The sequence below is a fragment of the Perissodus microlepis genome, chromosome 9 (genome assembly GCF_051167445.1).
Source record: "Perissodus microlepis isolate ML-2025 ecotype Zambia chromosome 9, ASM5116744v1, whole genome shotgun sequence".
Classification (NCBI taxonomy): domain Eukaryota; kingdom Metazoa; phylum Chordata; class Actinopteri; order Cichliformes; family Cichlidae; genus Perissodus; species Perissodus microlepis.
This window is the reverse complement of record NC_140469.1, coordinates 15,907,612-15,935,278: the sequence shown is the minus strand read 5'-3', so window position 1 is coordinate 15,935,278 and position 27,667 is coordinate 15,907,612. Positions and strand designations below refer to the sequence as shown.

The 27,667-nt window shown below is 41.5% G+C and overlaps 1 protein-coding gene across 8 annotated transcripts in view; it reads right to left on the bottom strand.

Annotated features, from left to right (window-relative positions):
- ncoa2 (nuclear receptor coactivator 2) overlaps positions 1-27,667 on the bottom strand; it is a 58,927-nt gene that overhangs the window by 20,761 nt on the left and 10,499 nt on the right. For 6 of the 8 annotated variants that reach the window (XM_084939224.1, XM_084939228.1, XM_084939223.1 and 3 more), the window contains exons 2-7: positions 21,514-21,596; positions 9,960-10,067; positions 8,868-9,040; positions 5,744-5,847; positions 2,988-3,165; positions 1,438-1,626 (exon numbers count right to left, since the gene is read on the bottom strand). In XM_084939224.1, the coding sequence (XP_084795350.1) occupies positions 1,438-1,626; positions 2,988-3,165; positions 5,744-5,847; positions 8,868-9,040; positions 9,960-10,048 (733 nt within the window). In that variant the 5' untranslated portion in view covers positions 10,049-10,067; positions 21,514-21,596. The remainder of the gene's footprint in view (positions 1-1,437; positions 1,627-2,987; positions 3,166-5,743; positions 5,848-8,867; positions 9,041-9,959; positions 10,068-21,513; positions 21,597-27,667) is intronic. The other 2 variants (XM_084939226.1, XM_084939225.1) reach the window with 1 other exon arrangement.

Here is a 27,667-nt window from a genome sequence, read left to right as displayed (position 1 = left end):
CCTTCCCCCTGTTTCTGTCTATAGCTGGACAGATTCCTGCACTGGTAACCACTCATCTTGCCTTGCCACTTCAGTACACACAAACACTGGCACACCTCTGGCCCGAGTCCTATTTGGCCTACTTGCCAAAGTATGGCTGGCAAACAGCTGGTGCACAAAAAGCAAGCCAGAGAGTAGGGGAAAAGGCTCTAACTAGATTTGGAGTGAAACATTTGCTTATTGTTTTAATTTGCCGCAGAGTTAAAGATTGGCAATATAGCCTTTGAACAAAAGGGATTTAGGCCGCTGTACAATCATAAGTCCTGAAATATTCTGGCTAAAGGTCGTTTGTAATGGAATTTTACACTCTTCAGCATCTCATGCTCCCATCTAAAGCCTTGAATACCACTGGAATAGCCCTGTGACCTCTCAGTGACTGAACTCCGAAAGCAGAGCAGAAACAACATACAATTTAAAATCGCTTCCCTGGAAAGGCGAGCAGATGTTTATACAAGCAGCTAACACAAATTCCTCTTCTTTCTTTACACACAAATGCTCCCAAATGTGTCGGGTTTGTTTGTATTCTGTTGTTGTGTTCAAGCTGTTGTGAAAGGTACTGAATGACTGCTTTTGCTGTTGCATTACATGGTTAAAGCACATGGTTCCCTTGGAGTCATAAGCCCAGGTTTGGAAGGGATGTACGTGAATTATAGATGAGCTTTAATGACAGCTGCCCAACCTCCCGTCCCCCTTGTGTCACTTAACTTTTCATGGGTGTAAGTTGAGTGGCAGCAGCACTGCTCTTCATCATTTGGCTATACAAATCCAGTTATAAGACAGATAATGGTCAACAATCAACACCCTATGAATGACTAGCAGCTGATTATTACTTTAAATGATTTTACATTGGGTGGCAACCAGTGTTTCTTAAAGACAAGCACGCTTTCTTATTTTCTTTCTCCAGGTTTTGTCGATGGTGTGTGTATATCTTTACACTACTTAAAAAAAAAAGTCTGATCCCGCTCACCTCGACTCAGCTCTCCACTGAAGAGGGCAGAATTCAGTCTAATGTTATACGAGTGCTTTTGTTTGCTTTTTAATTGAACGCTCCAAAGCAAAATGTCAGTTTTAATTGAATTCCTTTCTGAAGAGGTCTTTCAGTCCTCTGTCAAGTGTTTTAACGTGCTGACATAAGTGTGTGCAATTTCTAAAAGGGTCAGGTTGCTGAATGTTAAAATGCTTCCACAGATGATTCAAACACCTTTGTACTTCAGGCTATATTATTTTCTCGCTCTTGGAACCTAATCATACTATAAAACTATTTAACAAGGTTACTGCAAATGGTTTAGACTTAATCAAAGCAAACTATAACATTCAACGCAATTGTGTCTAGCAGGAAATGCTTAAGTGTGTTTCATAGGGTGCCACTTTAGTCTCCCTTTTTCCCTCGTTGCATACCGTCTCCTTCCTCCTTGATGGACTTGGGCTCCGAAACGGCAAAACACTGCATGGTCTCATATTTCTGCTGCTGCGGCTCGTGCTCGTGCGGCTCTTCCTGGCTCTCGCCGTGTGGATTGACCAGCATTCGGCAGTTGAAAGTGTGACTGTTCCTTCTTGGACCCTCGCTGGACCACGGGACACCATTTACTAAATCGAGGGGGAGGAAAGGGAACAGGAGATATTTTTTTTAAGCAAATTGTACTGCAGCAAAAACTGAACAACAGAACGCGGAGAATGGGAGCTGCAACGAGCGAGCCAAGAGAGGCTACCACGCTGCAAGTGAAAGACATAATGAGAGCAAGACAGAGAGAATGAAGGCAGAAAAAGTGTAAAAAAGAGAGGGTTGTTGCTGGGTAGAGATCAGTCATAATGAGCAGTTGGAACCCTGAGCCCTGCGCCATCTATCCACAGCTATGCATCACAGCCAGGCCTCCATATGCATGTCCTGTAAAACATCATTGCCAATCTTTCTTCTTCTCTCCAACACTTACACGGGCGCGAGCAAACACACAAGAAAGGGCACACACATGTGTAAGCGGCCGTGCGTGTACGTGCGCACAAAGAAAGAAACGTATAGTCACACACGCCACTCTGTTCACTCTAACAAACTCCCATCACACTCCATCTGGTTTGTGATCTCATTCAGTGCATTGATAATCTCCCAGTATCTGGGACACAGCCCACTGATCGTTTCCAGGGTGCTTCGCTCTGCGCTGCTCTCCCACCCAGATGGGCTGGGTACTCAGACCTCAATCCGAAGCGCCACGAGAGAAGGAGAGGAGAACTTCGAGCTCCTGATGAGCTCCAACGGCACAGATCAAAAATCACCTCTCGTGCGGAAGTCTTGCAGAGGCAGGATGTTAAATGGCCGCGGCTATGAAAGTAAATTCTATCTTACGTGACAGAATAAATGAAGTAAGGTGAGAATAAACGCAATGTTTTCCGTGTGTGGGCTAAAAAATGGGAAAGTGAGAACATGAAAATAGGAACTTGGTGAGCATTTGTGGCAGAGAAAGAGAGAATGACACAAATAAGTGAAGAGAAGGAGAAGGAAGGACATGAAATGGAAATATAGGAGGCGCACGATGCTGCTGACAGGGGAGAGAAGCCAAAAAAAGGAAGTTAATTAGCTGAAAAGGGAGGGAGGAAGAGTGCGAGCAAATGTTTGGGCTGAGCGTCAGCAAAAGGGAAAAATGAAGAACCTATAGGTTTTTGCAGCATCCTAAAAGTCTCTGTTAAACAGCTGAATCAAATGCTTTCTGACCGTGACCGTTTAAATGTTTTAATTAATCTGACATCACTGCAACAACAGCCACCTACAACATACCTGTTTGAATAGGGAGAACGAGAGAGGCGAGGGTGTTAAGAGGCAGCGGAAGCACAGCACAAAGGACATACATGCAGAGTCAGGAAAAGCGAGGGACATGGAATAAAAGAGACACAGTGAGACAGAAACTGACAGCAAGAAAAAAAAAAAGGGAAAAAAACAAAACAATCTCTGAACCAACCGAGGGATTTAGGCAGCAGGTTCTTGATGAACTCAGCATGATCCCCGACATGCAGCACGCTGTAGACACTGGTGTTCATCAGCTCCTCCTGGTTGTAGCGCAGGTACTGGGTCACGTTCTCTGACACGAACACAATGTTACCCTCCATGTTCACCACAAAGAAGAAGCCATCCAGAGCCTGGAGGATTAAAAAAAAGACAGTTCAGAAGTTTGTTCACTATGGACTGGGTCATTTTTCTTTCACTGGTTAATGGTCAGGATATCCAGTTTTAAGCATATAAACTCCACAAACGGATGCAGAGAAAGATGTATATATTCTGCTGAATTCTATTGTTTGTTTGTCTTATTGTAACTTAATTACCAATTAGCTCGTTAGCTCATTATCATTAGGGATGTTCTATTTGCGCCTACTGTGCCTGAGATGTGATTAGTGTGCTCCAGCAAGAATGCTTATACAGCACAAAAATGTTGGCTCAAATCACGGCAAATTCTATAATACGCAGTACTTCCACAACTCCCTAACAAAAAAGGAAATATCGCCACGTCTGGTTATTCTCCGCAACATCATCTAATGCACTGTTACCTCTATGATCTCAGAGATAATGCCAGGCGACTCAGTGAAGGCGCAGTTTATCTAAAAACTCCAACGACTGCTGATGCTAACATCCCCATGACAGCCGACACATGTACTAGTTGTGTCTGAAGAGGAACGATTAGTACGCCATGTGCCGGGTACATGGATCACTCCCACAGACGCTCACCATCGCTGTGGCTGATAAAAAGCAGGATAAAAGCATGTGCCTGCAGAGACGGGCGGATGTGAAGGAGGAGCAGTACTTAATTGAAAGAATACAGCCCCAGGTCAGCCATTACACACAAGGTGGTGTCAATTAGGCCATCAAATCACCGGGAGCTCTTAAAAAGGGAATTCTGCTGCTTGTAACGCTGTCAAGTTGATGTCAAGATAAGACGCAAGAGACTCTTCTCAAGGTGTCTCAACCTCAGCTTAAATAAACATTATCTACACTATACACACACTTGTCAGAGTGTAGGGTCACATGAATTGTTCAATGGGTAGCAACAGGATCTATAACGTAAATGTTTATTTTGTATCGTGTTGGGTTTTTTGCATCGTTGCTCATCTATAACTACAGTGTATATGTCTCAAACTACACTTCCTAACAAATCTACAGTGAACCGACAAGTCTGGATGTAGCAAACCCATATCCCGGGAACACATGATCATGTTGAGAAGAAAGTTTTCCTTTGCACGCCTTAACACAGCACGATCTGAAAATAGATTAAGGAGATCTCATCTATCACCGCATGAAGCAGAGCTGTTCCAAAATGCAACACGGTTGTGTAAGTCCAGTTTGCATGAAGAAAGGCCATGAACTGCACAAGTAGGGCAAACAAAAACAGAGCAAACACTCTAGTGCCAACGCCTGCCTTCCTCCAGACACTCTTGCATAATGTTCTTAGCCAATACCTTAATTTGCAACACCCTCCCTAAATACTAAATATAAACACTAGAGACATTTCTACAGCAACTACAAATTAATAAAGCCTGAATAAATACATTGTGAGTGATATCATAGAACCTATTGTTTTCACATATGATTAAATATTGCTACACAGCAGGTAATGAATTGCAGCAGGGTAGGAATCTGGGAATTTCTCTGGATTATTTAAATCTGAGCAGTGCTTTGCAACCAGAGTTCTCTCTTCTCATAAATTCTCGCTTAATATTAGCCATTTTCTACATTTCTGTCTTAAAGCAATTCAAACATGCCTCTAGTACTGTATGACAGTGATGCTTAACACTTTGTTGGTAGAGGCAAAAATATGCATGAAACACACAACAGCCTCTGTACCGAGTGGGCTAGCAAGGATGCAAACTACATGCCACAATAAATCATGTGACAGAAGAAGACTGCTCACAGAAGGTTAAAACAACAGCACACTAATGTTTCTTCACAGCCTTGTCCGTCTTTGAGCTGGCATGAGAGTGGGCAGCAGAAGGCCTTGAAGGAGGGTCATGGGGCGCGTGGGTGCATTTCCTGCCGACAGCCATACTCCGCAGAGCACACTGTAATTAGCCTGGGCTGGCGGACGGGGACATGGCTAGAGCGGAGCGGGTGTGAATGGCCGATCGCTGTGTTTTGGGGCTGCTGACAGATGGGAAAGCTTGCAGGCTGCACTGGTCTATATTTAGCTGCGAGTTAGTATGTCGATTCAGTGACGCTGGACCAGGAGAGCTATAAATATTCCATGACAGGACAGATCTAGAGGCGAAGGAAGAGAAGATGGGGAGGGAGAGACAGAGAGGAAAGAGAACTGAACAAGCAGGAGAGAGAAAGGGAGGGAGGAAGTGAGTGAGAGGACAGGCTCAATGGACTGATTCATCCGCCAGGCTGTTGCTTTCTTTCCTATTATATGTAAGCACTCCAGTGGTCCTTCGTGGTACAACGGGGCCCATTGGCCCGCTTGTGATTTATAGCCAATCAGGGGCGGATACAAGATGCTGGCAGCTTTAACTCCGCAACGCTCACACACAACCACGGCTGGCTCGTTTCTAATTGTTCTCTGTAGATGGGACACTTTATATAGCAATCATGATTTAAAGAGGAGAGCATCTCCTGCGCGAGTGGTAGCAAATGAGTGGAGTGTGGGGTACTTCAGCACGAGTCTGGCATTTCATAATATTTTCTTCACATATGGCGCTATGAGTAAGGAGGAAAAGGCCGTGCACCCACCTCCAGCATCATTGGTCCCAAGGCGTCTTTGTCGATCACACTTTGGCCTGTTGATGAGACGTCAGCCTTCTGCACCTCCTCCTCGTTTGCTGCTGCAGCTTTTTCTGTTAAAAGTGAAGTTAGTAAAAATTTAAGAGACTGTGTCAGGGCTCCTTACTGTTTCACAATGAGGAAGTTACTAAAAAAAAAGAAAACTGTAACGTACTGTACTGTCAAACATGGAAAAAGAAAAGGCTGAAACAAACAACTTTACTTTTCCTCTGAAACTAACCCACATACTATAAAAGAGGTCAGCCACTGATGAGTCTTTTAACAGGTATCCATGCTGCTGCAAAGCAAACACATCGGTCCCCTTTGTGAAACCACGTGGCCGTGGCTCACACCGAAGCACAGAGCAGCAGCACAGTGCGAAAGGTGTTAGAGCACACAGCTGCCTTGTGGGGGGCAGTCACTGTTTAGATTACTCTGTTATGCCAAAGCCCTGACAAACAAACAAACAAAAAAGGCCAATATGGAAACAATTAAGCATTGATGGTGTCCAAGCAATGTTGTTCCAAATTGGAAAACAAGTTGTAGTAGTCAATACTCCTGTTGATTTTCTATTAATGGATATGGAGAGTATGAATTACTGAGCACATAGATGCGTATGGCTTATAATTTACTACTGTTTTCATCTTATGTCCAATCAAAATCCACTTAAAAAAAAAAAACATAAATAAATATAAATATCCTGTAAGCTCCTGTACCTGTGCTATAATGCGGTGCATGTGTCCGTTTGAGTGGGTTAATAACCATGCAGAGAAGCCTTATGTTCAAAGCGTAGGCTGCCCTACTTTTAGAGATGATGATGTGAGGCGGAATATCATTGGTTTTTTTGTTGTTGTCGTTGTTTCTGGCTTCTTTTTTTGGGGGGGGGGGGGGCATTCGCACAATGCCAAGAAGCAGGCCGACCATATGGTGAATAAATATTGTGGTAAGAATCAAACAAAATTATCCCGTCCCTTGCATTTTCTTTTTGGAAGGGTGAAAGCAAATGCAGGGTTCCCTTGGCTTTGTGGGTTTGTGCACCATCGCACAGACACAAATTCATCTCTTTCAGCATTAATGATGTGTGCATCAGCAGGGCCTCTCCGGGCCCAGCGGGGCTCTGAAGACCAGCACAGCTGCCCTGGGTGCAGACCCATCACTCAGTGTCAGTGCGGCCCTCCCTGCCTTTCTGTCTGGAGAACTGTGGAACTGTGCCAGACACAGAGAGGGACTGACCAGTTGGGTAACAATTGCTGCTTAACACACAACTAACAAGACATTTGCTATATACTGTTCCTTCTTTCAGATATTTAACAATTTGCTCAGAGTTTATTTTTATATTTTGAATATTGGAATAAATAATGTACTAGGCTCAGCTTAGCAGCTACACAGACCCCAGTCCACAGTTTTTATGAGTCTTAACTGGGTGCTCCTGCCAACACGGAGTGTTAAAGAAAAAAAAAAAAAGCTGTAAAACTCTTGGCTATGCCATTATTCTAAAGGCTCTATAAGCATATTTCTCCACATATTGTCTGTGAAGGTGCAACAAGCTGGAAAGAGACACGCAGAAAATTGCAACCAGTTTCCAAATCAGGGTGGAAAATGTACGCAGACAGTGTGAGAGGAACAAACAGGGATGAATTCATTGCTTTTTTTTTTTCGTTCCTTTTTCCAAAGGCCATCTTCCCCACATGGCACATCTCTACAGGAAGTCACCAATCAGAGAGAGATATTAACTCACATAAGTGTATTTGAATACATGTAATATTGTCGCTATAAGCAGAAAGTAAACTAAATGTGGACAACAGAAAAAAAATATACTACTAAAAAATAACTACACCTCTGTTTCAGATCACATTAAACACATGAGGTGCAATGAAAAGCAAATAACAGTAGGACATAACATAAGCTCACAGCATCCCCGTTTCACTTGTGCAGGATGAGATGCAGTAGCTTCCTGCTTTAACTACACACACACACACACAAAAAAAGGTTCATCTACGTGGCCGCTGACGTATGGAGGACAAAGCAGAATAAGAAAATTTAGCCCTTCCCTCAGGGGTTCCTTCTGTACTAAAATGTTTTGCCTTCAGAGTCAGGCAGAGGATGTCACTATAGCAAAGGGTTAAAAAAAAAGAAGAAAAAAAGATGACAATGCAGAGAGGAAGTGTTGGAGGTAGAAAAGAAGGCAGCACAGAATTAGACATCACAAAAGGGGGTGGGAGCAACAGACACTAACAAGAATTTGATTGTGATTTTTGCATCACCATTACATAACAGTTGGCTCTGTGAGTCACAAAACATGATGACATCATCAGCTGGTCTGATTCATACACACCTCGAGTGGGCCACTCTTTGTCTACCAGCCACTCGGCTGTTTTTTTGGCTGTGCGATGGTAAAACATTAAGATCAGCACGTTCCTTCAAATTGAAGCAAGAGAAGAAGCCCTGTTTTTTTAAAAGCTTTAAGTGTTCTACCACTTACTAAAGACCCCTACTTCCACACACAACACACACACAAAAAGAGGCAGCAGCGAGTACAACCAAACATGCTGATCGATTTGCCTGATGTTCTGGCTCAGAGCGCTCCTGGGAAAGACTGGCAGCCAACAAAAAAAAGAAAAAAAAAAACTGCTCTGGCTCATCCACATTGTATGATGGAGTGTTGGAGGGAACATTAAATCAATTGTGCTGCTCTTTAATAAGAACACCAGTTACTGTGTATGAAACAGATCCCAAATCATAATATTTATGCTATCAGATCTGAGGTTTCTGTCAACATAAAGCCACCCGTGGAAGCTGTGTCGAACTTTAAAAGCACAACTAAGAACACAGCAACGAATTTGATTTGCAGCTGTGTCAAAGCCACTGACGTGTTTTCACTAAGGTTAGCCATGGTATAAAACTGGGCTTTATGACATAAAAAGCTGAAAGGGGAAAATTACAGAACTTCATGGGAATAAAGAAATAAAAAAATAAAATAAAAATAAACAGCTCAAATAACTCCGTATTCCTTTCACTGTTGCACTGTAGGGATCTTGATAGTTTCTGCAACAAAGTATCACATTTCAAAAATATTAGAGACTGCCATTTGTACCTTGCTCCTTTATTTGCCTGATTTGTTTCACAGTTTCCTTCAGGATTGCACATTTGTCAGGTTTGACATTGAAGTTGTCGATGTCGTTGAAGTTGGCGAAGATCAGCTCGGCGAGCTCTTCGATGTATTTGTTCTCGTGCTCGCGGTTACGCTTCTCGTTGCTCCGCTTGGGACTGCAGAGACAAAAACAGAGGGGTGAGAAACTGCACTGAGGACAGCAGTAACACAACACGGGCGATACAGATTGATGGCTAAAGGTTCAAGAGAGTGGAAGTGCATCAAACAGCTCCAGGGTAGCAAAGTCCATCCATCTATAAAACTACACCAGGGTTCCAGTGTCCACACATTTTTCCTGAATAGGGCTGAAGAGGCCTCTCATTTTGAAAGCTGCCAAATGACAGCACACTGGCAGTGCAATATATCTACTGAGGCATCGAGGAGAGTCAACACTAGTGTCAATTCATCCTTCTAGGAGCTTTCACGCTGCTAACATGGCACAAGGGTAAGCCAATATTACACTTAGAGCCCGATTAAATATAGGATTTTTAACATTCTTGCCGACTTAAAAACTCTTTATTTCAATATGTCGGCCAATATTTTTCTCTTTCGTACACATGAAACAAACATTTCCCCCACATTGGATCTATATAGTTATTTATTTACGTTCTGATTTGCCAGACTCTGCTCAGTCAGCAGGTGGTTGTGTTTGTGATTGGGAAACTGCAGAGTGCCCTCTGGTCCACAAACTATTCAGCGTCAGTCAGCTGAAGGGTGTTTCTCTCGTCTTTTCCTTCATTAACGGTTATAAATGCAGATACCGATAGATTGGCAAATAGCTAATATAGGTCGATATTATCAGCCTGCTAATAAATCAGGTCTACTCCATTTATGTTACAATAAGTTAAAGAAAAATGTGTGCAGGAGATTGTGAACCGGACAACTTTGCAAAGTCGTTACTCATTTGTGTGGACCGACTAAAACTGGATCTGACCTTTAGTGCATGATAACTACTTTGCCCCACATTACATTTAACTGTACACAGCAAAAACTCGCAGAAATGTCAAACACATAACTCTTAAAGGGACCAAATACCTGGGTCCAAGAAGTTCAGCAGAACATTCTTTGCGTTTCCGTGACTCTGCCCTGCCAGGGTCAGATGAGTTTTCGCCGACTCCACTCATCCTCAATGCATATCAGCGTCTGGAAAATGAACACAAAGAGGCACAAAAAAAGAGTTTTACATTTGAAAGAAATGCTTCAGCACTACAAGCATAGGCAGCTATATAATGTGAAGAACACCCCTGCTGGCCTGTATACATGCCAACATCGGAATCTGCATACAACACACGCACACTCTACAATGTGCTGGGGGCACAGGCAGATCCACTCCAGGAGAAATGAGTGAAAATGGAGCAGAGAAAGAGATTCAATCATTTCTCTCTGATGGTGGAGCTCTCCCTAGAGAGACTGAAATGAGAACACAGCACCTTGCCCACAGCACCAGACTGCACGCTCAACCATGTACCAAGAAAAACCCATTTGTTACACAAAACCAAAGCAAAGCTGGCGCACATTAAGAGCAGAGTGGGTTTACAATGACAACATGTGTTCTTTGTTTAAGTGCCTCTGAGAATGCTTCACATTGGTTTGTAAGAGTCGCTTAAAATTTAAATGCAGGAATCATATCTTGTCTGTTCTCTCTGAACTTATGGAACAGACTGTAAGATTTTAGTGAGTAAGAAATCATGTTGTGACCGTTTTGTGTTATCAGCTGAGACTTTGCTGAATTTGTCTCAAACCCTGCATGCCAACACGTTTTGAATGCTGTTTTTACTCCAACCCTGAAAGCAACCATAGGCTGCCACTAAATGAAAGACAATCAATTATTGATCAGAGTAATGTCTTATTAATTACCACCTGATCTGAACATCTGATGGTGCCTAATGGACTTGGGTTTCAACATAAAAGGATATCCTTCTTTATAAAAAAAATGCATTAAAAAAACAACATTGCGTTGGCTCATGCAACATGATTAACTACACCTTTTTCTGCTTTCGGAGTTTGACAGAGCAAGGGAGGGGAGGTTAAAGGCAATTAAGACTAAGAAACAGGCAAACCTGGAGAAAGAAAATGGAAAAGTCTTTCCTCACTACAGTGCCCAAGATTGGGGCATGCTGTGTTGTTCTACGCTCTCAGCCACTCTAACCATGGAAACGGCTATGACATACACACACACACACGCCGCTTTACTGCTCAGCCATTACATAAGGAAGAACAGAGCAGAAAACAACACAATGTAGAGCAGAGTGGAAAGGAAAAGCTCGTCAGAAGCAGGCTAAACTAAAAGGAGAGAAAGTGACCATGCAAACTTGAGTCTGGCTCCCTCCTGGCCTGAAATGACCTACTTTAAGCTAATGGTAGGGTCTGTGCACAAATGGATGAAGCAGTCATGATTGGCCAGAGAGACAGAGGAGAATCTGAAGGGTAAAAGACATTCGGTTGACAAGCGACTTGAGCACTGTTGTTGGCCTGTACAGTGAATGAACAGAGCATGATACACAAACGTCACTGTGCATGTGCCCTTGTGTTACGCTCTTTCAAATGCCATTAGGGTGCTTTCATGCCGAGGCACTGTGCTGTTCACTGAACGTATAACAGTCTCTAAAAAGAGAGGTTACAACTTTTATTAATGACAACGGAAACAGGCAATTAAACCCTAATAGCTAAGTGGCACTCTCTGCTCCGATTGGTTGTGCCCTGGCTTTCAGGCACAAGTTACCATGGGAATTCTAGACCTGATTGGCTCCACCAGCCCCGCGAGGCCAGATATGATTGGTTGCTTCCGTCTCCTTGACATGGCAGTAATGATGGGTCATTGTACGTTGAGACAAATAAGAGAGACTGGATGTAGAAGGCACGTCTCAATGACACCAATACAGACAGCCAGACACCCTGGCAAGCAGGCTGGTAGGCCATTTTTGTTGCTGGGGGAGGGCTCTGATCTTCACATGGGCAAACTAGGAAAGGATTTCTAATCCTGGAGAATGCGCTGGTTCCCAGGGCAGCTATAAACAGCTGGGCACTGGTGTTAGTACTTACTATACGGGAGCTAAGATTTGACTTAATTATCAACATCACCCCCTTGGGAAGAGCTCCTCAAAGCTTAAATGCTCTTGGACACAGTAGGTATGAAGGAAGCGAATAGTGGCATGCTCCCCAAGTGTGTCCCTGGCATGATAAATTCTTATCCCCATCCCCCAGACCTGAAGTGATGTACACAATTATGATGACAGAGATCTCAGAGGTAACACAGAACATCACAGTTATAGTTCCAAATGCAGGGATGGCTATGCCTAACGACTCTGCCGTGATCCTTACCGACTTCCCATATGCATATTCTTTATTCAATTAAAAAATAAATAAATACATAAATAAATAATTTAGAATAGAAACGAATAGAATTCAACTTTATTGTCATTGCACATGCACAGGTACAGGGCAACGAAATGCAGTTTCATACATTTAACACCATACTTGCATTTTGCTTGTAGCAGACTAGGTAGTAGCATGAGGGGATTAGTGCAATTCAAAACAATTTAATTGGACTAAATGATATTTTAATGCAGGCTATGTTAAACTCTGCAATAACAGGGCTGATGAGACTCAACACAGATTAATGACCGCATAAGAGAGTAACCTCATTATGTACGGGAGTGATTGGCATATTCTGGAAGGCATCTATCAAATGTTCAGTTCATCAAGCTGTCAGCTCATTTAGTTCATTAGTGCTGTAAGTTGAGACATATGGTCCATCACTCATTACAAGCTACCTTATGTTAGTCATACACAGTGTGACATCTGTGTAAGACCAAGCAGGTTTTGCCAAGATTCGCACAGTCACAATAAAAGAGAGCCGGGCCACTTCTAAACAAATATTCTTCACAAGCCAAAAGAGCTACAGAACTGACGGTTAGTACCTCAGCTGGTCATACCACATGTCCACTGGAGTAAGAAAGTGAAATTGAAAAGAGAAGTGTGCCCATACACAAAATTTGGGCCTCTCCATGAACTCTTCCTACGCAATTAGGAGTTGCACAATCAAATTAGCACACATGTACATGTTTTTATCTATATTGTATATTATGATTGGAGTGGGGGGAATCAACAAATAAAAAACAAAATAGTGTTGTGGAATTTTACATGGCGATACTGTAACAATACACAGACACTAAATATTGGTATTTCATTAAATAAATTAAAATAGTCAGGGAATAGTAGCAACAAGAGGGCTCATCTCATGCACCACCATCCTGAGAAAACATTAGCCGAGCAAATTTACATTAAAATCAACCCCAAAAAACACAAAACCAAAAAAAGATACCTCCTAATTCAGAGCAAGTTAATGAGTAAAAATTCATCAGCAATTTCCTTGCATCCACCAAACAAAAATTCATGGCTGCCTGGTCAGTGTACTGATTTTTTTCCCCCCCCACATTTTGCCAACGACTACGAGTTGTGTTGACTAAATGTGCAGTCGCGTGGCAACGACTGACTCCTACCAGGCAACCTGTGCAATCTTTCTGCAAAGAGTCGCAGCATGACTTGGACTGACTGCCACTGCACTCAGATAGATGGCCACAGGTTTGCAAATAATACTGATTTATAAATGTAGACAACTGGTTGCTGGCTGTATTCTGGTCATATTCCTATAGAACGGGAAGGCTGATGAGCACAAATGTAATAATTAAATGTGAATTCCTATGTATGTAGACAGCAACAGATATGCGTTTTTGATGGGTTATCACAGCTAATTATTGTATTATCGGATACATTTCCAAGTTGCATGTAATTGCCAACTTGACCCCATTCAGTTGCAGACTGATAGCAGACCAACTCCATGTTACATTAACATTTATGGCAGGTTTTTAGTTCTGCTATTGTATGCTTGACAATCATTTTACAGGGAAAAACATTTCTAAAAAAAGGTGCTAAATCACAAGGTTATTGCAATACTCAGCATATGACAAAATATTAAAAAGTGGAACAATATCATACACTGGGGCTTTCTGGTGATTCCCACATCTAATTATGATGTCATTATGTTGCCTAGCGGCCTCCTACCAATGGGTTAAAACCATCTATTTGTAATTTATGTACCTATAGCACTTCATAATGGTTCATAACAATAAGACATAATCTACATCTCATTAAAAAAAAAAATTGCTTTGCTATATAATGCCATTTTATGCTTTTTTTGTTGTTGCTCTTGACATTTGTCAACTATAAGGCATGGATCATAATCAAAATTAGATTATGAAATCCTCTTTAACATATCAGTATACACTGGATTAACACAACCTTTTATACCAATTTTTCATTATACACTTCATAATAATGGATTGGATTTATATAGCGCTTTTCAAGGCACCCAAAGCGCTTTACAATTCCATTATTCATTCACTCTCACATTCACACACTGGTGGAGGCAGCTACAGTTGTAGCCACAGCTGCCCTGGGCAGAAGTGAGGCTGCCATATCGCGCCATCGGCCCCTCTGGCCAACACCAGTAGGCGGTAAGGTAAAGTGTCTTGCCCACAACGACCAGACAGAGAGCCCGGGGATCGAACCGGCGACCTTGCGCTTCCCAAACCCCAGCGCCACGGTTGCCACTTCATGTATAATGTCTTTCACTTTTCTCAATGTGATTAACTATATCAGTTTTCAAACAAGCCAAACAATACCGCATCATGGGGAGTGTAGTAGTAACTATGGTAGTAAGCAAGTCAGTTTTGTTTGTTTGTTTTTTTAATATCATGAGGAACACCATGCAACCATGACAAACATTAGCCAGACTGTAAGAGACTATCTGGAATCAATTTGTTTAAAAGGGGGGTGTCTTCTACATACTTTACGGCTGGCTGCAGCGGGCTGGTAGGAGAGAGAGAGGAGGGAAAAGAAAAAAAAAAAAAAAAAAAAAAAATCAATGGGAAAGTACAATTCCATATAACATGAAAATGCAGCCATTCCTGTTCTATACTTTTTAAATCTACTTTGAGAAATTCTCCTCAAGGGCACATGCAGTAGTTGCTGCGCATGTTGTGGTCTAGTGTCTTTCACAAACACTCTGGCAGGCATGTGGTCGCCTGCAGACAGCCTTGCATGTACCATCTGATTACAGAACGTCACTCGTACACAAGCGGGCCATCACACACTGGCCGTGGAAACTATAATGCCTGCATAATAATGCACTTGGAAATTATCCTGTGGTCACTGAGGTCCTCTAACACACGTTTCCATGCAGATTTTCCACAACTTGAAAGCTGTTAGGTCTCAGCTTATGTAAGTGCAGTAAACACTTACCCACTGCCCCAAATTGACACTTCATTACAGTTTTACATCTTTAGCGCATCTGTGTGGCTGATTCACAAGGCTGAATTAAAGGTCAGGTAATTAAACCTCTGTAACAGCCACACCCACTACCATAGCAACACAACATGGATGACTTTCCAATAAAAGTATCCGATCCGTTTTAATCAGAATTATTGATTTTGTCAGAACTTAGACAGAAATGCAAATATGTAATGCTTTCCAGCATATTAAAACACCAAAGTGTAAATAAAAATAAACCAAAAAACAAATGCAAGCAAAAAGCTGGAGAAATCAATTGACTTTGAAAGTACTCTGTGCACTTGAGGGAGGTGCTCATAGGTGAGTGTCATTGCTTATATCTTAGGTGTCACCTAAGTGCAGACTCTCCACAAAGGACCTGGAGCCAACCAGTCTGGCGAGGATGGACTGAAGAGACAACGAGGGGCTGCTGCTAAGGTTGCCTCTGCTGCTTGAGGCAACCATCTTTCCTCTGATCAAACTCAGCTGCTTCAACCTTTAAATGACATACACTATTAGATGGCAATGAGCACATCCAAAGCACAAAACAGAATTTATCTGCATCTGTGAGGAGAGAATGGCACAATACAAAACACTTCACTTTTTTGTACAGAACCAGAGGAATTTGCTCTGCAGCTACTCAGCTGGGAAACAGTAAGATGAATAGATTAATCTGCAGTATCTCCACCTTTATGGGGTAATATGTGAGAAATCTTTTGAGCAATTTTAATAATTGAACTTTCATTTATGCACACAAAGAGGCTGGGAAAGAGCATTTTAATTCAGATAGGACTTTATAAACATTTACAACACCCTGAAGTAGGGCTGGGCGATATATCGAGTTTTTAAATATATCAATGTCTAAGGAGCTTGGAAAGAAAAGCGTCTGGACTTCTTTGAGTTGCTTGAAGACGTTTCACTTGGGAGTTTCCCCCCAAATCTTTGGGGGGGAACTCCCACTGGGTTTAAATCTGGGACTCCCCACGATTTGACCTTAGAACTGAAGAAGCTTCTCGGATGAGAGGTGAAACGTCTTCAAGCAACTCAAAGAAGTCCAGACGCTTTTCTTTCCAAGCTCCTTAGACTACGATGACCTGGATGACTGAGAACCTTCACAGACATAAATATATCAATATATTTTTATACGAGATATGTGACAATATCGTTTATATAATGTTACTCTGCCTCGCCTTTCTCCTTCACTGAACACAACTCCCCCATCGCTTCACCCGCAGGCAACAACAAGATGGACACGGCAGCTATCAAAGAGGAGCTGGTCGGTTAAAAGAAAACATTTGGAGATTACGATTTTAGTGCTGTCAGCGTTAATCTCGTTAAAATGACGTTAACACCATAACTGCATTAACGCGGCAAATCTCCATTAATGAGTTAGCGGGGATCACCCTGTGTGTGGGGCTGGACGGCGTCAAAGCGTTAACGAGCTAACCGCGCTAATACCTACTGTGCTTCAACATAATATTACCATATAGTGTGTGTGTAAGAACCACAAATGGCACCTGTTACGAGACATGGTTACAAAGCGGATTTCAAGCTCCAGGCTGTCAGTCACGCAGTAGAACTTGGGAACAGAGCAGCTGCGAAATCTGTCTTTGTTATTATGCTCAGCGTCTTTTAGTTTACATTTTGACTGTACAATTGCGAGCTTTTTGTTATGCACAAAACCAGCATTGTTTTATTTTATTTATGGAGCATTATTATTTAATAAATGCTGATAATTTATTTCGGAGTATTTTTTTTTATGTACATCTACGCTCTATGATAATAAAAGTGCCTGTGTGAGATCTGGGACGCAGCATGACTAAGAACTCTCTTTTTGTTCTTACTTTATGGCTTTGAAAAAAATAAAAATAATCGCGATATATATCGTATATCGCCATCCAACTAAAGAATATCCAGATATGAATTTTGGGCCATATCGCCCAGCCCTACCCTGATGTTTTTAGCTGTATTTCCAAACCGTTAACAATGCAACGGTTTCTGCTTCCTTAAATGGGTTTGTAATACTCTTAACAGTATACAGCTCATATACCCACAAAAGGTGAACCAGGCTTAATGCGTGCCACCAAAGGGGGCCTTTAAAAAACACTGAATCACCCATTCTAGTCATACTATAATGATGGGGGAAAGGGATGCAACGCAGGGGGGAGGGGGAGACTGTGTCTGATTGCCAAGAGGAGAGGGTATGTGCCAGTGTGCCATTCCTGTAATCATGTGGGTTAGCAGGGCTTTGATTATAGAGACACACCCAGTGATTCTGGAGCTCAGAGAGCTGGGCATGACTATGCATCAAACTGCATCAAAAGCTACTGGGGAATCGTTTGAAGTCTCCTGCACTATAATAATGAGAGCCCTTCCAGAAAGTGCAAAGCCTCTGTGGGGCACTGAACATTGTCTCGCTGGTGTGTAATCTCTCCTCAGTTGGCTCCTTGGTTCAACAGGCCCCCTGAGAGAGAAACGGAGAGCAAGAGTGCACCAATAAAGACTGCTTCTGGAGCGCTGCAACATGGTCCATTTATTTCCCACAAACTGAAGGGGAAATAGTGAAAGGGGAGGGGCACAGAGGACTCGTGGCTTCTCATTTTACGCTCTCGATATTTGCGATGGGTGAAAAGATGTGCAGAGAGTGCCAAAACACAAAGAAACATGACGGGATCATGTAAGATGGTATTAAAGACAAATGCGTTTGTCTTAAAAACAATATAAATATCAGCAAAATACCCAGTGGGGTGGGGTCTGCAGTGAACTGCTGACAGCTGCTGTTACCTTAAACCAGATGTTGTGATATTAGGCTTGGGCTGAGAAAGAGGCAAAAAGAGATGGAGGGATGTATGTGGTGATGGATTTAGTGTTTTGGAGCAATATGACAATGGCGCTTGAGTGATGGGTATTTCCCTGTAGATATATTCCATGTAGAGGAATCAATGGTGAACTGTGATTACAAGAATTCAGAGTCAGTAAATGAACAGAGCGGACAGCAACACAGCACGTTTTGTTTTGTCTTGGCTTTTGTTTTTTTTTTTCCCCCATTTAAGAGAAGGTTTGCAGAGTGTAATGGCTTGTGTTAAGTGGTTCAAATGAGTGGTTCAAATCCGCAACAAAGGTTAACTTTCAGTTCTCTCCTCAAAAACATAATCACTTACCCACCTATACGCTTACCATGACATTTAAACAACCATTGTTACGAGGGTTAGCCAGTAAACAAAGTAAATTCTTTATTCAAATTACATGTGTCCAAAAAGTTAGACACAAACACACAAACAGACCACTGCTGATTAAATCAACAGAGAGGTATGATATTTGCCTGCTACCAAGTCCCACTCAAGCATTTGTCCACTCTAGAATCACTGCAAGGTAATGGCTCTAAAGTGCCCGAGTGCAACCAAGAGCCCGGTCCCCATTTACTGAAAGCTGATCACGCTCATCAATCTTTTAACGCTGGCAGTCACTTCAGGATGTCGCAGGATGCGAAGCAGAGGTCTGTCGGTATAATAAGCACAGAGTGCTGGCTTCTGGCTGTCCGAGAAACACACAAGATTGGTCAGATAGGTGAAGTGAAGTGTCAGCTATCAAGGGATGGTGAAATTGATTAACTGGTATAAGTAAGCGACTCCCCACAACAATCCAGTCAACAATTCATCTGTGGCTGACAGCAATGCCAGAAAGGAGATTCAGATATCACTGCACAAATCAGATTATGGAAGAAGCTGGAAGTAGGGAAACTATGAGCTGATCTTTGAAGTATCAATTGCTTGATTATTTACTTGCAGCTGTATATGGCAGTACTAAAGGAATTACCACAGTTTCTACAAAGGTCAATAAAAATGTAGCCTGATCTTCATCTAAACCACAACTGCAGAAATGCACTGACGGAAGTACTGAAAGTGCGTAAATCTCTGTTTTAATGAATCCCCCTAGAGTCAGGTGTTCCAATCAAGGAGATGCTACTGAAAGTGTGACTTGCAGAAGGTTCCCCTCCCTATAGATTAAGCTATTTTTTATGTCATGTCTTAAGATTGAGGCATAATTCCCACCAACCACTCAGAATTTTCAAATGATCTCAGAGGAAGTGGCATAAAATTTAAGAAAGCTTAGAAAAGCATTTCTAATTACTTTAACATTCATGAAGTAAAAAAGACACCAAGAATGTCTACAAGTCATGTAGTCATCATCGTCATAGGAGTGGAACAAGTTTAAAAAGGATAAAATTCAGGTTTTTGAAAGGCCGAATTGAAGAGTACTGACCTTAACTGAAGTAAGATGCTTTGGCAAGACAGAAAGGTCTATTCAATAAAAAACAAACAAACACACAAACAAACAAAAAAAAAACAAAACCCCAAAACAAAACACTCAAATACTCAAGTATAAAAGGAACAGGAACAGTCTAAAATTCCTCCTAATAATTGTGCAATAAGTATCTGCAGGAAAGGAGTGTCTTTGTTACTAAAGACAGAGTTTCATGTTAATAGTTTAGTCTGATTGTGTGTCTAAAACTATGACTTGGATGTAGATGAGAACAAAACAGAGCACTCTAAACAGCTCAAACCTTATTTTGCAACTGTACTGTGCGGTGCTGAGAACTGCATACCATCTTTTTTTTTTTTTTTTTTAACATTCACTGTGGATCAGCACGTGGCACGCATTGAATCCACACAGACGCACTTAGAGTGTAGCTACGTTAAACAAGTGCAGGCTGCAGCAAAAATACAACAAAACTCAGCACATGAAGAAGAAAATCCAGTTTTAGCAACAGCAACCAAAACCATGCCTTCTTATGCAAACTATTATGATGATGAATCCCCTCAGAAAATGGTGTAAGAACAGTGAGCAAAACAATAATCCCAGGCAGCCCCAACTGAAATGTAACCTTTAAGATAACAGAAACTTAGTAGTAGTACTGGTTCCAAGAGTAAAACATTCTCTCCCCTCACACACAAAATGGTTGAAAAGGTCTCTCACTTGCAAGAACAGCTGAATCTGGACACTGTTAACCCTTTAAAGCCGGTCGGAGTGGGCACGCTCCGTTTTGCGTAACTATTTTTAAATCCCTGTAGAACCGGAACCACGTAAGCTAGCGCAATATTCTTTTTTGCATATGAAACCGGAGGAGTTGTACTTACATCTTATGCCATCGTCACGGTTTCCTTCCACATATAGCTTTGCAAAAATTGCATAAAAAGCGCTTGCTGGAACAAAAACATAATATTCCAGAAACATGCTTTGCCGTCCGACATGACCTGCCCGAAACCGGAAGTGACGTCATTTTCACGGAAAATGTCATTTTTTACTTGTAGGCCTTAAAAGCCCATACTGATGTTTTTAAAAGTTATGTTTGACTTTATGCTTTTCTGAATAGTTTCTGGGATGCTTAGAACTCAAATTGCACTGCTTTAAATTCTTTATTTTGATGCACATGCTGGTTTTTTTGCAAATTTGCATCATAGGTTTGTTTTTTGTTTTTTCTGCAGTATATAAAAATTGGTGTATCTCAAAAATAAAACTATGAAGACACTCAAAATAAATTTCCTGTTGTTGTAAACTTTTTTCTGCAACTTTTTTGTATTTAAAGTTTTGAGGGATAAACCTCTTAAATTTCTCCAAGTAGAAGTATATGTAAAAAAAACAAAACAAAAATGATTTTCAATTTTTTTGTAGTTTATTGCACTTTTTTGCAATTTATGTAGTTACTATGGACTTAATGCATACATATTATTAAAATTTGAGCTATAACAGTTGTATTGATGTATAGCAACTTGAAATGCTCCCAAAAATGGCACTACAGCATGTAAAAATATAAAGTAAGCTCTGGCGGCCTTGGTTCTATGGTAGGTCTTAAAGGGTTAAACACAAAGAAAGGGGTCAGGCAAGAGCTGTGGTAAATCAGGAGAGAGGGTTAAGAAGGCCTCGATCTCCAAAGGGAGCTCTAACCTGTAACCAAAATCTTCACTGTGTAGCTGCTCTTCTCTTAAAACTACAAAACTGATCTAAGAAGCTGGAGATAATAGAACACATGAACAAGGTGCTGAAGAAGACATGCAAGATTGTTTTCAGACAAGCTTGAAGACAAATCTAAACTCCCCCCCCCCCCCCCCCCCCAACTTATTAAGGATTAAAAAAAAAAAAGGTTTGAGCCTTGCATCATCAGTACATTTGGTCTCTGTGTTTGGAGAGGAGTGCTTATTTGCCATGTTGCACAGCAGAGTTGCGTTAAACAAGAATTGGCTTTGGCTTTGCTTCTCACCTTGGCTTCAGTCCAGAGAGTCCCTCAGGCCATTGCTGCAAGACGTTAATGCTAGGAAACCTTTATGCATCATCCACTTCTCCCTGATGAAAGAAATAACAGCAGAATTGGGGTCCACAGTCCACAGTGTGAATCAGCACAACTCAGGACATAAATTAAATCTGTAACTGTGGTATATTAGAACATGTTCTAAGTCAATAATGCAACATCTGCATGTTGTAAAGTGAAGACATATCACGAAGCAGAAAGCCTGGCCTTATTTTCTTGCAATTGTAGCATTAACAGTTTACATTAAGTTAGTGTGAAACTGCAAGTTAGTCGTCTGCAGTCTTATAATATCCTTGGGGACTGTGAAGCCTATTACATCGTGGAAGACAGTGAGCACCTTTTTAATCATGGCATACAATTAATTAGATCCAGAAAAAAAAGGTTTCAATTTTAAATGATATTCCCACTTGGGTAATTATAAAATGCAATGGTAACTTTAAAAAGGACTCTGCCAAGTTATTTGGCTACACTGGGGGGGGGGGGGGGGGGGGAGTAAATGAAAGGCTTCAGTAGCCTCACGCAGTCGTCCTTCTGCGTGAAGGTGCCAAGTGAGTCAGCCTCAGGAATTCACTCACGTGATGTCATGTGCTGACATAAGAGTAAACTGATTCCTCTCGTGAACGCTACACAACTGCACGGCTAGAAGCCATGTGGAAAGGTGATATTCGGCATTCTCAACTGCTGCACACGACACACTTCAATACCTGGCATCTAAGAGGAGTCAGGGAAGGGTTACCAAATACTTTAAAGACAAAAATAAATTAACAATTACTGTCAATCTGCACGAATTAGCTCACGTCTGGAAAAACTGCTACAGTCAATTTCATTTAAAGAAAAATGTCAGTATTACTGTATTTATCAGCTCCACCTTTCATTTCCTCTTTCCTGCATGGCTCTTAGTTTTCATCCTCTGGAGGAATTTTCACTAATGCGATCACATGCGCACTCACAAAAAACCCTTAATCTGTGGGCTGAGTGCGAAAACACTATAGAGTTGCTTTAACATTAATATTCTGTACATGCTCAACTGGATCAATACATGTCAGAAGCTATAATCAAAAATAAAATGGATCTCACAGATCTGTTGTTTGGATCATGAGGAGTTATTGCTATGATGCACCACAGGGGGGAAAGGGGTGGGTTACGAGTAATGCTGAAGCATCCTTCCCATTACATCACTTTAACTGGCAGGTAGCATCTCTCCAATCTCATCTAACAATATCAATGGTTCCTGTGACATAGGGAACCCGGTGGTCACATTACCGGTGTCATCGCAGACTAGGATCAAGAGTCATAGCAGAAATATGCAAGACACAAGCATACAAATTATGTAATTAAAACTGAGCAGAGCTGCCCCTAAGAAAAAGGCGGTGTCCCTTTAGATCCATGGAACCTTCATGTTGTGATTGCAAAAACAACAACAAAAAAAACCAAACACACACACACACACACACACACACACTGTCAAGCCAAGCTACCACTGTGCTTAAGCCGCAACATTAACTGAGTTATGTACTAACATTTATCCAGTAAGACACACAGACACACAAAAGACACTCGCTACTAAAAAGGCCACAAAACCTCAGTACTAGAAGTCACAAAGTTGCAGACTCACTAACAGTGCTGGTCACACAAACCTCGAAACCTGTCACTGCACTCTGTATGGCCTCAGTCCAACCATCTGTTGGCATTTAGAAAGAGGTCAAAGATCATGAGGTCAGAAGTTCAGGTTCCCCTTAAACAGACTTCAGCCAATTAAACAGTTAACTGATAAAAGACCGTTTCATTATACGCAGCAAAACCTCCCATTATCCTTAACATGAGAAAAAATCCCAGCTGAATGAAAGAGAAGCTACAAACTATGAGGGAACTATGAACTACTATTTTATCAAAAGCGTTTACTTCCAGGTTTACACAGCTATAAGGTGGAATCAAATGTGTGTGAGAGACTTGCACTCCACTCTCTGATATGACACATCAGATGGAGAGCTGATGCTGCTATGTGGATCTCACTAAATCAGGGACTACAATCACCCACTACATTTTTAGTTAGTGAAGTTGGGAGTCGACCACACTGGAAGAGGGGCTTACTAGAGAGGCAGCATGTTACCGCTGTGTTATATCCTGACATTAGTTTGCTCTGCTGTGATGCATACTCTGCCACAGGCTCTTCAGATATGCTATTCAAGACCTAATCAGCATTTCTAAGGAGCCAGTTATGGTGTACTTTACATTTGGCTTGTAGTGCTCATTATCCATGTAGATAAGTGCTGTGCTAATTGACAAGATAAGATAAGATAAGACGAGATAAGATTCCCTTTATTAGTCCTGGGGTTGGGAAATCATCACGGCAGAAAAATGAAGAGTACAGGAATAAAATAAATAGATATTGTTATTGTTAGTTTGTTCCTTGATTTTTGGTGCCCACTTAGGGCTGTGCCATATGAACAAAATCTCATATCCCGATATAAGAATTCTATCGTCCCGACAACGATATAAACCACAAAAATGTAACATTTTCTGTAAATTCTGTGAATCTCGGGCAGCTCGACTTGCGGGAAGTGTTTCCAGCTGCGCGTCGTGTACCTGGAGTCGAGTGTTTTAACTGATGCATGAAACTATACATTTTTAGACATAAATTGTAACGGCCGCCGCTTTCTTTGTGAGTATTTATTACACAGCGTGCTGCGGGGAAAAGCCTGTTCTAACGTTTGAGTCTAAGGTTTATTTTTTTAGCACCTGGCGGCTCTTTTTTACTTCTCATCTGTAAATAATCTGCTGTCTATGCATACAGCAACAGATATATGATTATCGACAACTTGTCACAGTTAGTTTCTGTACTATCAGAAACAGATTGCATGTAATTGCCAACTTGATCCCATTTAATCGCAGACTGACAGCAGTCTGACTCTGTCTTACGGTAACATTTATAACAGGTTTTAGTGACCATGTTGCTTTTTTTCAGCAAAAAAAAGTTAAGTATCATGATAATATTGTATTGTTGAACCTTAACAGCAAGACAGACTATTGAACATTGCACAGTTTGAAAACTATTGTACTCAGAGATATATCAGACCCCAGACAAGCCTTAGTTCATAGCCTTAGTTTGTAGGAACCGGGTCATGATTCCTGGAAAGACATTGCTGTTAAGTGACAAATGTATTTTTTGGCACATTGAGTACCACAAGGCAAGTGCCATCAAGTTCCATTATACTCAGAGGGCAGAAATTTCTAAAGCCAAAACTGGGTACCCCACACCAAAGCAATTTTGATGGGTAACAGTTTTGCTCTGGTTGATGCCGTTATCTAAAGCCAAAACTTAGTAGTTGCAATCCCTTACTGCTTACTGCTGTGAGGTGTTCATTTTGAGTCAAAGACTTTGTCATTGAGGCTGGGCTAAACAATGCTACAAAGCCAGCCAATCAGGTTTTCATTGGACAAAGGGTAGATAGTTCATGACCATAAGAGCCAGGTCACACAAGGGTTAACCACCAATGGAGCTATAGCTATGTGCCTTCTGAATAGGGCACTAATGGCAATCAATTTAATTTAAAAAAAAAAAAAAGGTTGATGCCTATCCTCAGGGGAATACCTGGCCGTTAAGTCCTTTAAGCCATTGTGAAGTCAAGATATGGTCAAGACGCTGTGGTAAAAAAAAAAAAAAAAAAAAAAAAAAAAAAGGCACACAAAGGAGAAACTGCAAGGTGTAGAAAATCACAATCAGTTGAACAGCATTTTGCCAAACTGAGATTTCCTACGATCTTGAATAGTTGTGATGATGATGATGATGATGGCGAGTGCTAGCTAAACAAAATCAGCCTGAGGTGTTGGGTTGAGATCTAGTGACCGCAAATGCAAACAGCACTCACATTATTCACATACTTATTTAAACACCGAGTCCCCCCCTCATATCTTATGAAGTGGGACATTGTCACCATTGAATACCATTCTTATCAGGAAATAAATGTGTCATCGTAGGATGATGATAATCACTCTGAACAACTTGTACAGATTTTCATTTACTGCTACAAAGAATACAAGCAGCAAGCACAAAAGGGGAGAGAAGGAAAGAGCCTGCTATCTAAACTATTTGACTAAAAATTCAGTGATTTTTAATCCAGTGATCAGTGAGATCAGCATATACAGAGATATGCTCGTTAATAATTCAAAAGACTGGTGCAGATGAAGCCCTGTGTTTGGTGCACTTACATATGTTGCTCAAATAGCAACAGCTAGCACCTTCAACTGTGACCTCACTGGCAGTAAACGCAAATGTATAACGACCGTAATGACACTAATAACGTGTGATGTAAAAGGTGAGTCACAGTGACAAGAGGAAGCACATGGATACGTGTGTGTGTAGCTAAAAGAGCCACAGGAACATGAGGCTGAGAAAGGGTGTGAACAGAAAGAGCAATCTGTATCAAATTTTAGGATGATCTGGAACTTGTCTTGTGACTTCTCTATATATCGACTGCATATCTGTGTGTGTGTGGGGGTGGGTCTGCCATCTTTTATTGGCTGTCACAGTTTGTAAGGAATTAGTTCCCATGGCGCCTGAAGCTGTACAGTGGAAGCAGAATCAGGATAAGGCTCCATGTTAGCGCAGAGGGGGGGGCAGATCAGCTGACACAACTATGTCACTTTCTCAGCCAAAGACTGAGACAATGTGACAGGCTAACAGTCACTGCAAACACACACAAAGACTGATGAATCTGCAAAAGGCTTAAATAAACGTGCTTCAGCTTTTAGTTCTGTGACAATAGCAAGGATAGGAAAACGGTTCCAAATGCTGTCTTCTGCTTCACGCTACACTGTAAGCATGAGCACGGTAATCATCTGTGAAGCATGTTTAGGGGGATGACTTTAAACCTCAGCATTACCTGATTAAGACAACTGCTGCTGCTCTGATAGTGGAACATGTAATTGGACAAGACAGACTAAAGACCTACGCAAAGCACCCTTCTCTTCCTCTCTCACCATTCCTTCCATTTACACAGTATCCCGCTAAAACACTTGTATATGCCAGGTCAAGTAGACCCTAACCTATTTGACCTACACTTGGCAAAGCACACACTGACTATCTCAGTGGAAATCACTAACAGGAAGCAGTCAGTAGTAGCTGAGTTGGTAGCACCACTGCCTCACAGCAAGAAGGTCCTGGTTTCAAATGCAAGCATGGTTATCCTCAAACTTGTGTAAATGTCATGCACTAACTTAGTGTCCAGGTGGCGGGGAAAAACCCACACAAAAGATTCTTGATCTCAACAGTTTCACTTCCTGGTTTCATAATTTGCCAAAAAAGAAAAAAGAAAGAAAAGAAAAAAACCCACACACAATCATCTAACACAACAGTAATTCATACTTTTCAAAACATTTCTTAGAGATGGACAAATAGAAAAGTTCCTTAAACTTGCCTTGTGATTGCTGGGGGTTACATATTCCTTATTGGGCACACATTGGATGTTAGGCTCTAAACGGCTTGAAAAGACTGAAGATCTGGATCACTTAAACTCTGGTGTCATGTTTTCTGAAGAACTGAAGCACAAATTAAATCTAAATTGAAAAGATTATAAATGAAAATAGCTTAGAAGTTTTAGTAGGTGCGATCTTCTGCCCCTGCAGTTCAACTTGTGTGTTCAGAGGTGCTCTTCTGCAAATCTTGGTTGCATGTAACCAGTGGTTGTTGAGTTACTGTTGCCTTGCTATCAGCTTGAAGCAGTCTGACCATTCACCACTGACCTCTGGCATCAAAGCGGCATTTTAACCCAGAGAACTGCCACTCGCTGGATATTTTCTCTTTTTAGACCATTCGCTGTAAACCCTAGAGATGGTTGTGTGGGGAAAATACCAGTAGATCAGCAGTTTCTGAAATACTCAGAGCAGCCCATCTGGCAACAACAACCATGCCACGTTCAAAGTCACTTAAAACACCCTCCTCCTCCATTCTGATGCTCAGTTTGAACTTCAGCAGGTCTTGTCGACGATGTCTACATAGCGTTTTACTGCATTTGGCCTCATTCCAAAATGTTTTATTCTGTGACTTCAAAAGAATTTTAACAAGACCCAACAATACCTTTCAGTCCTTATTAGTGCGTATTTATCT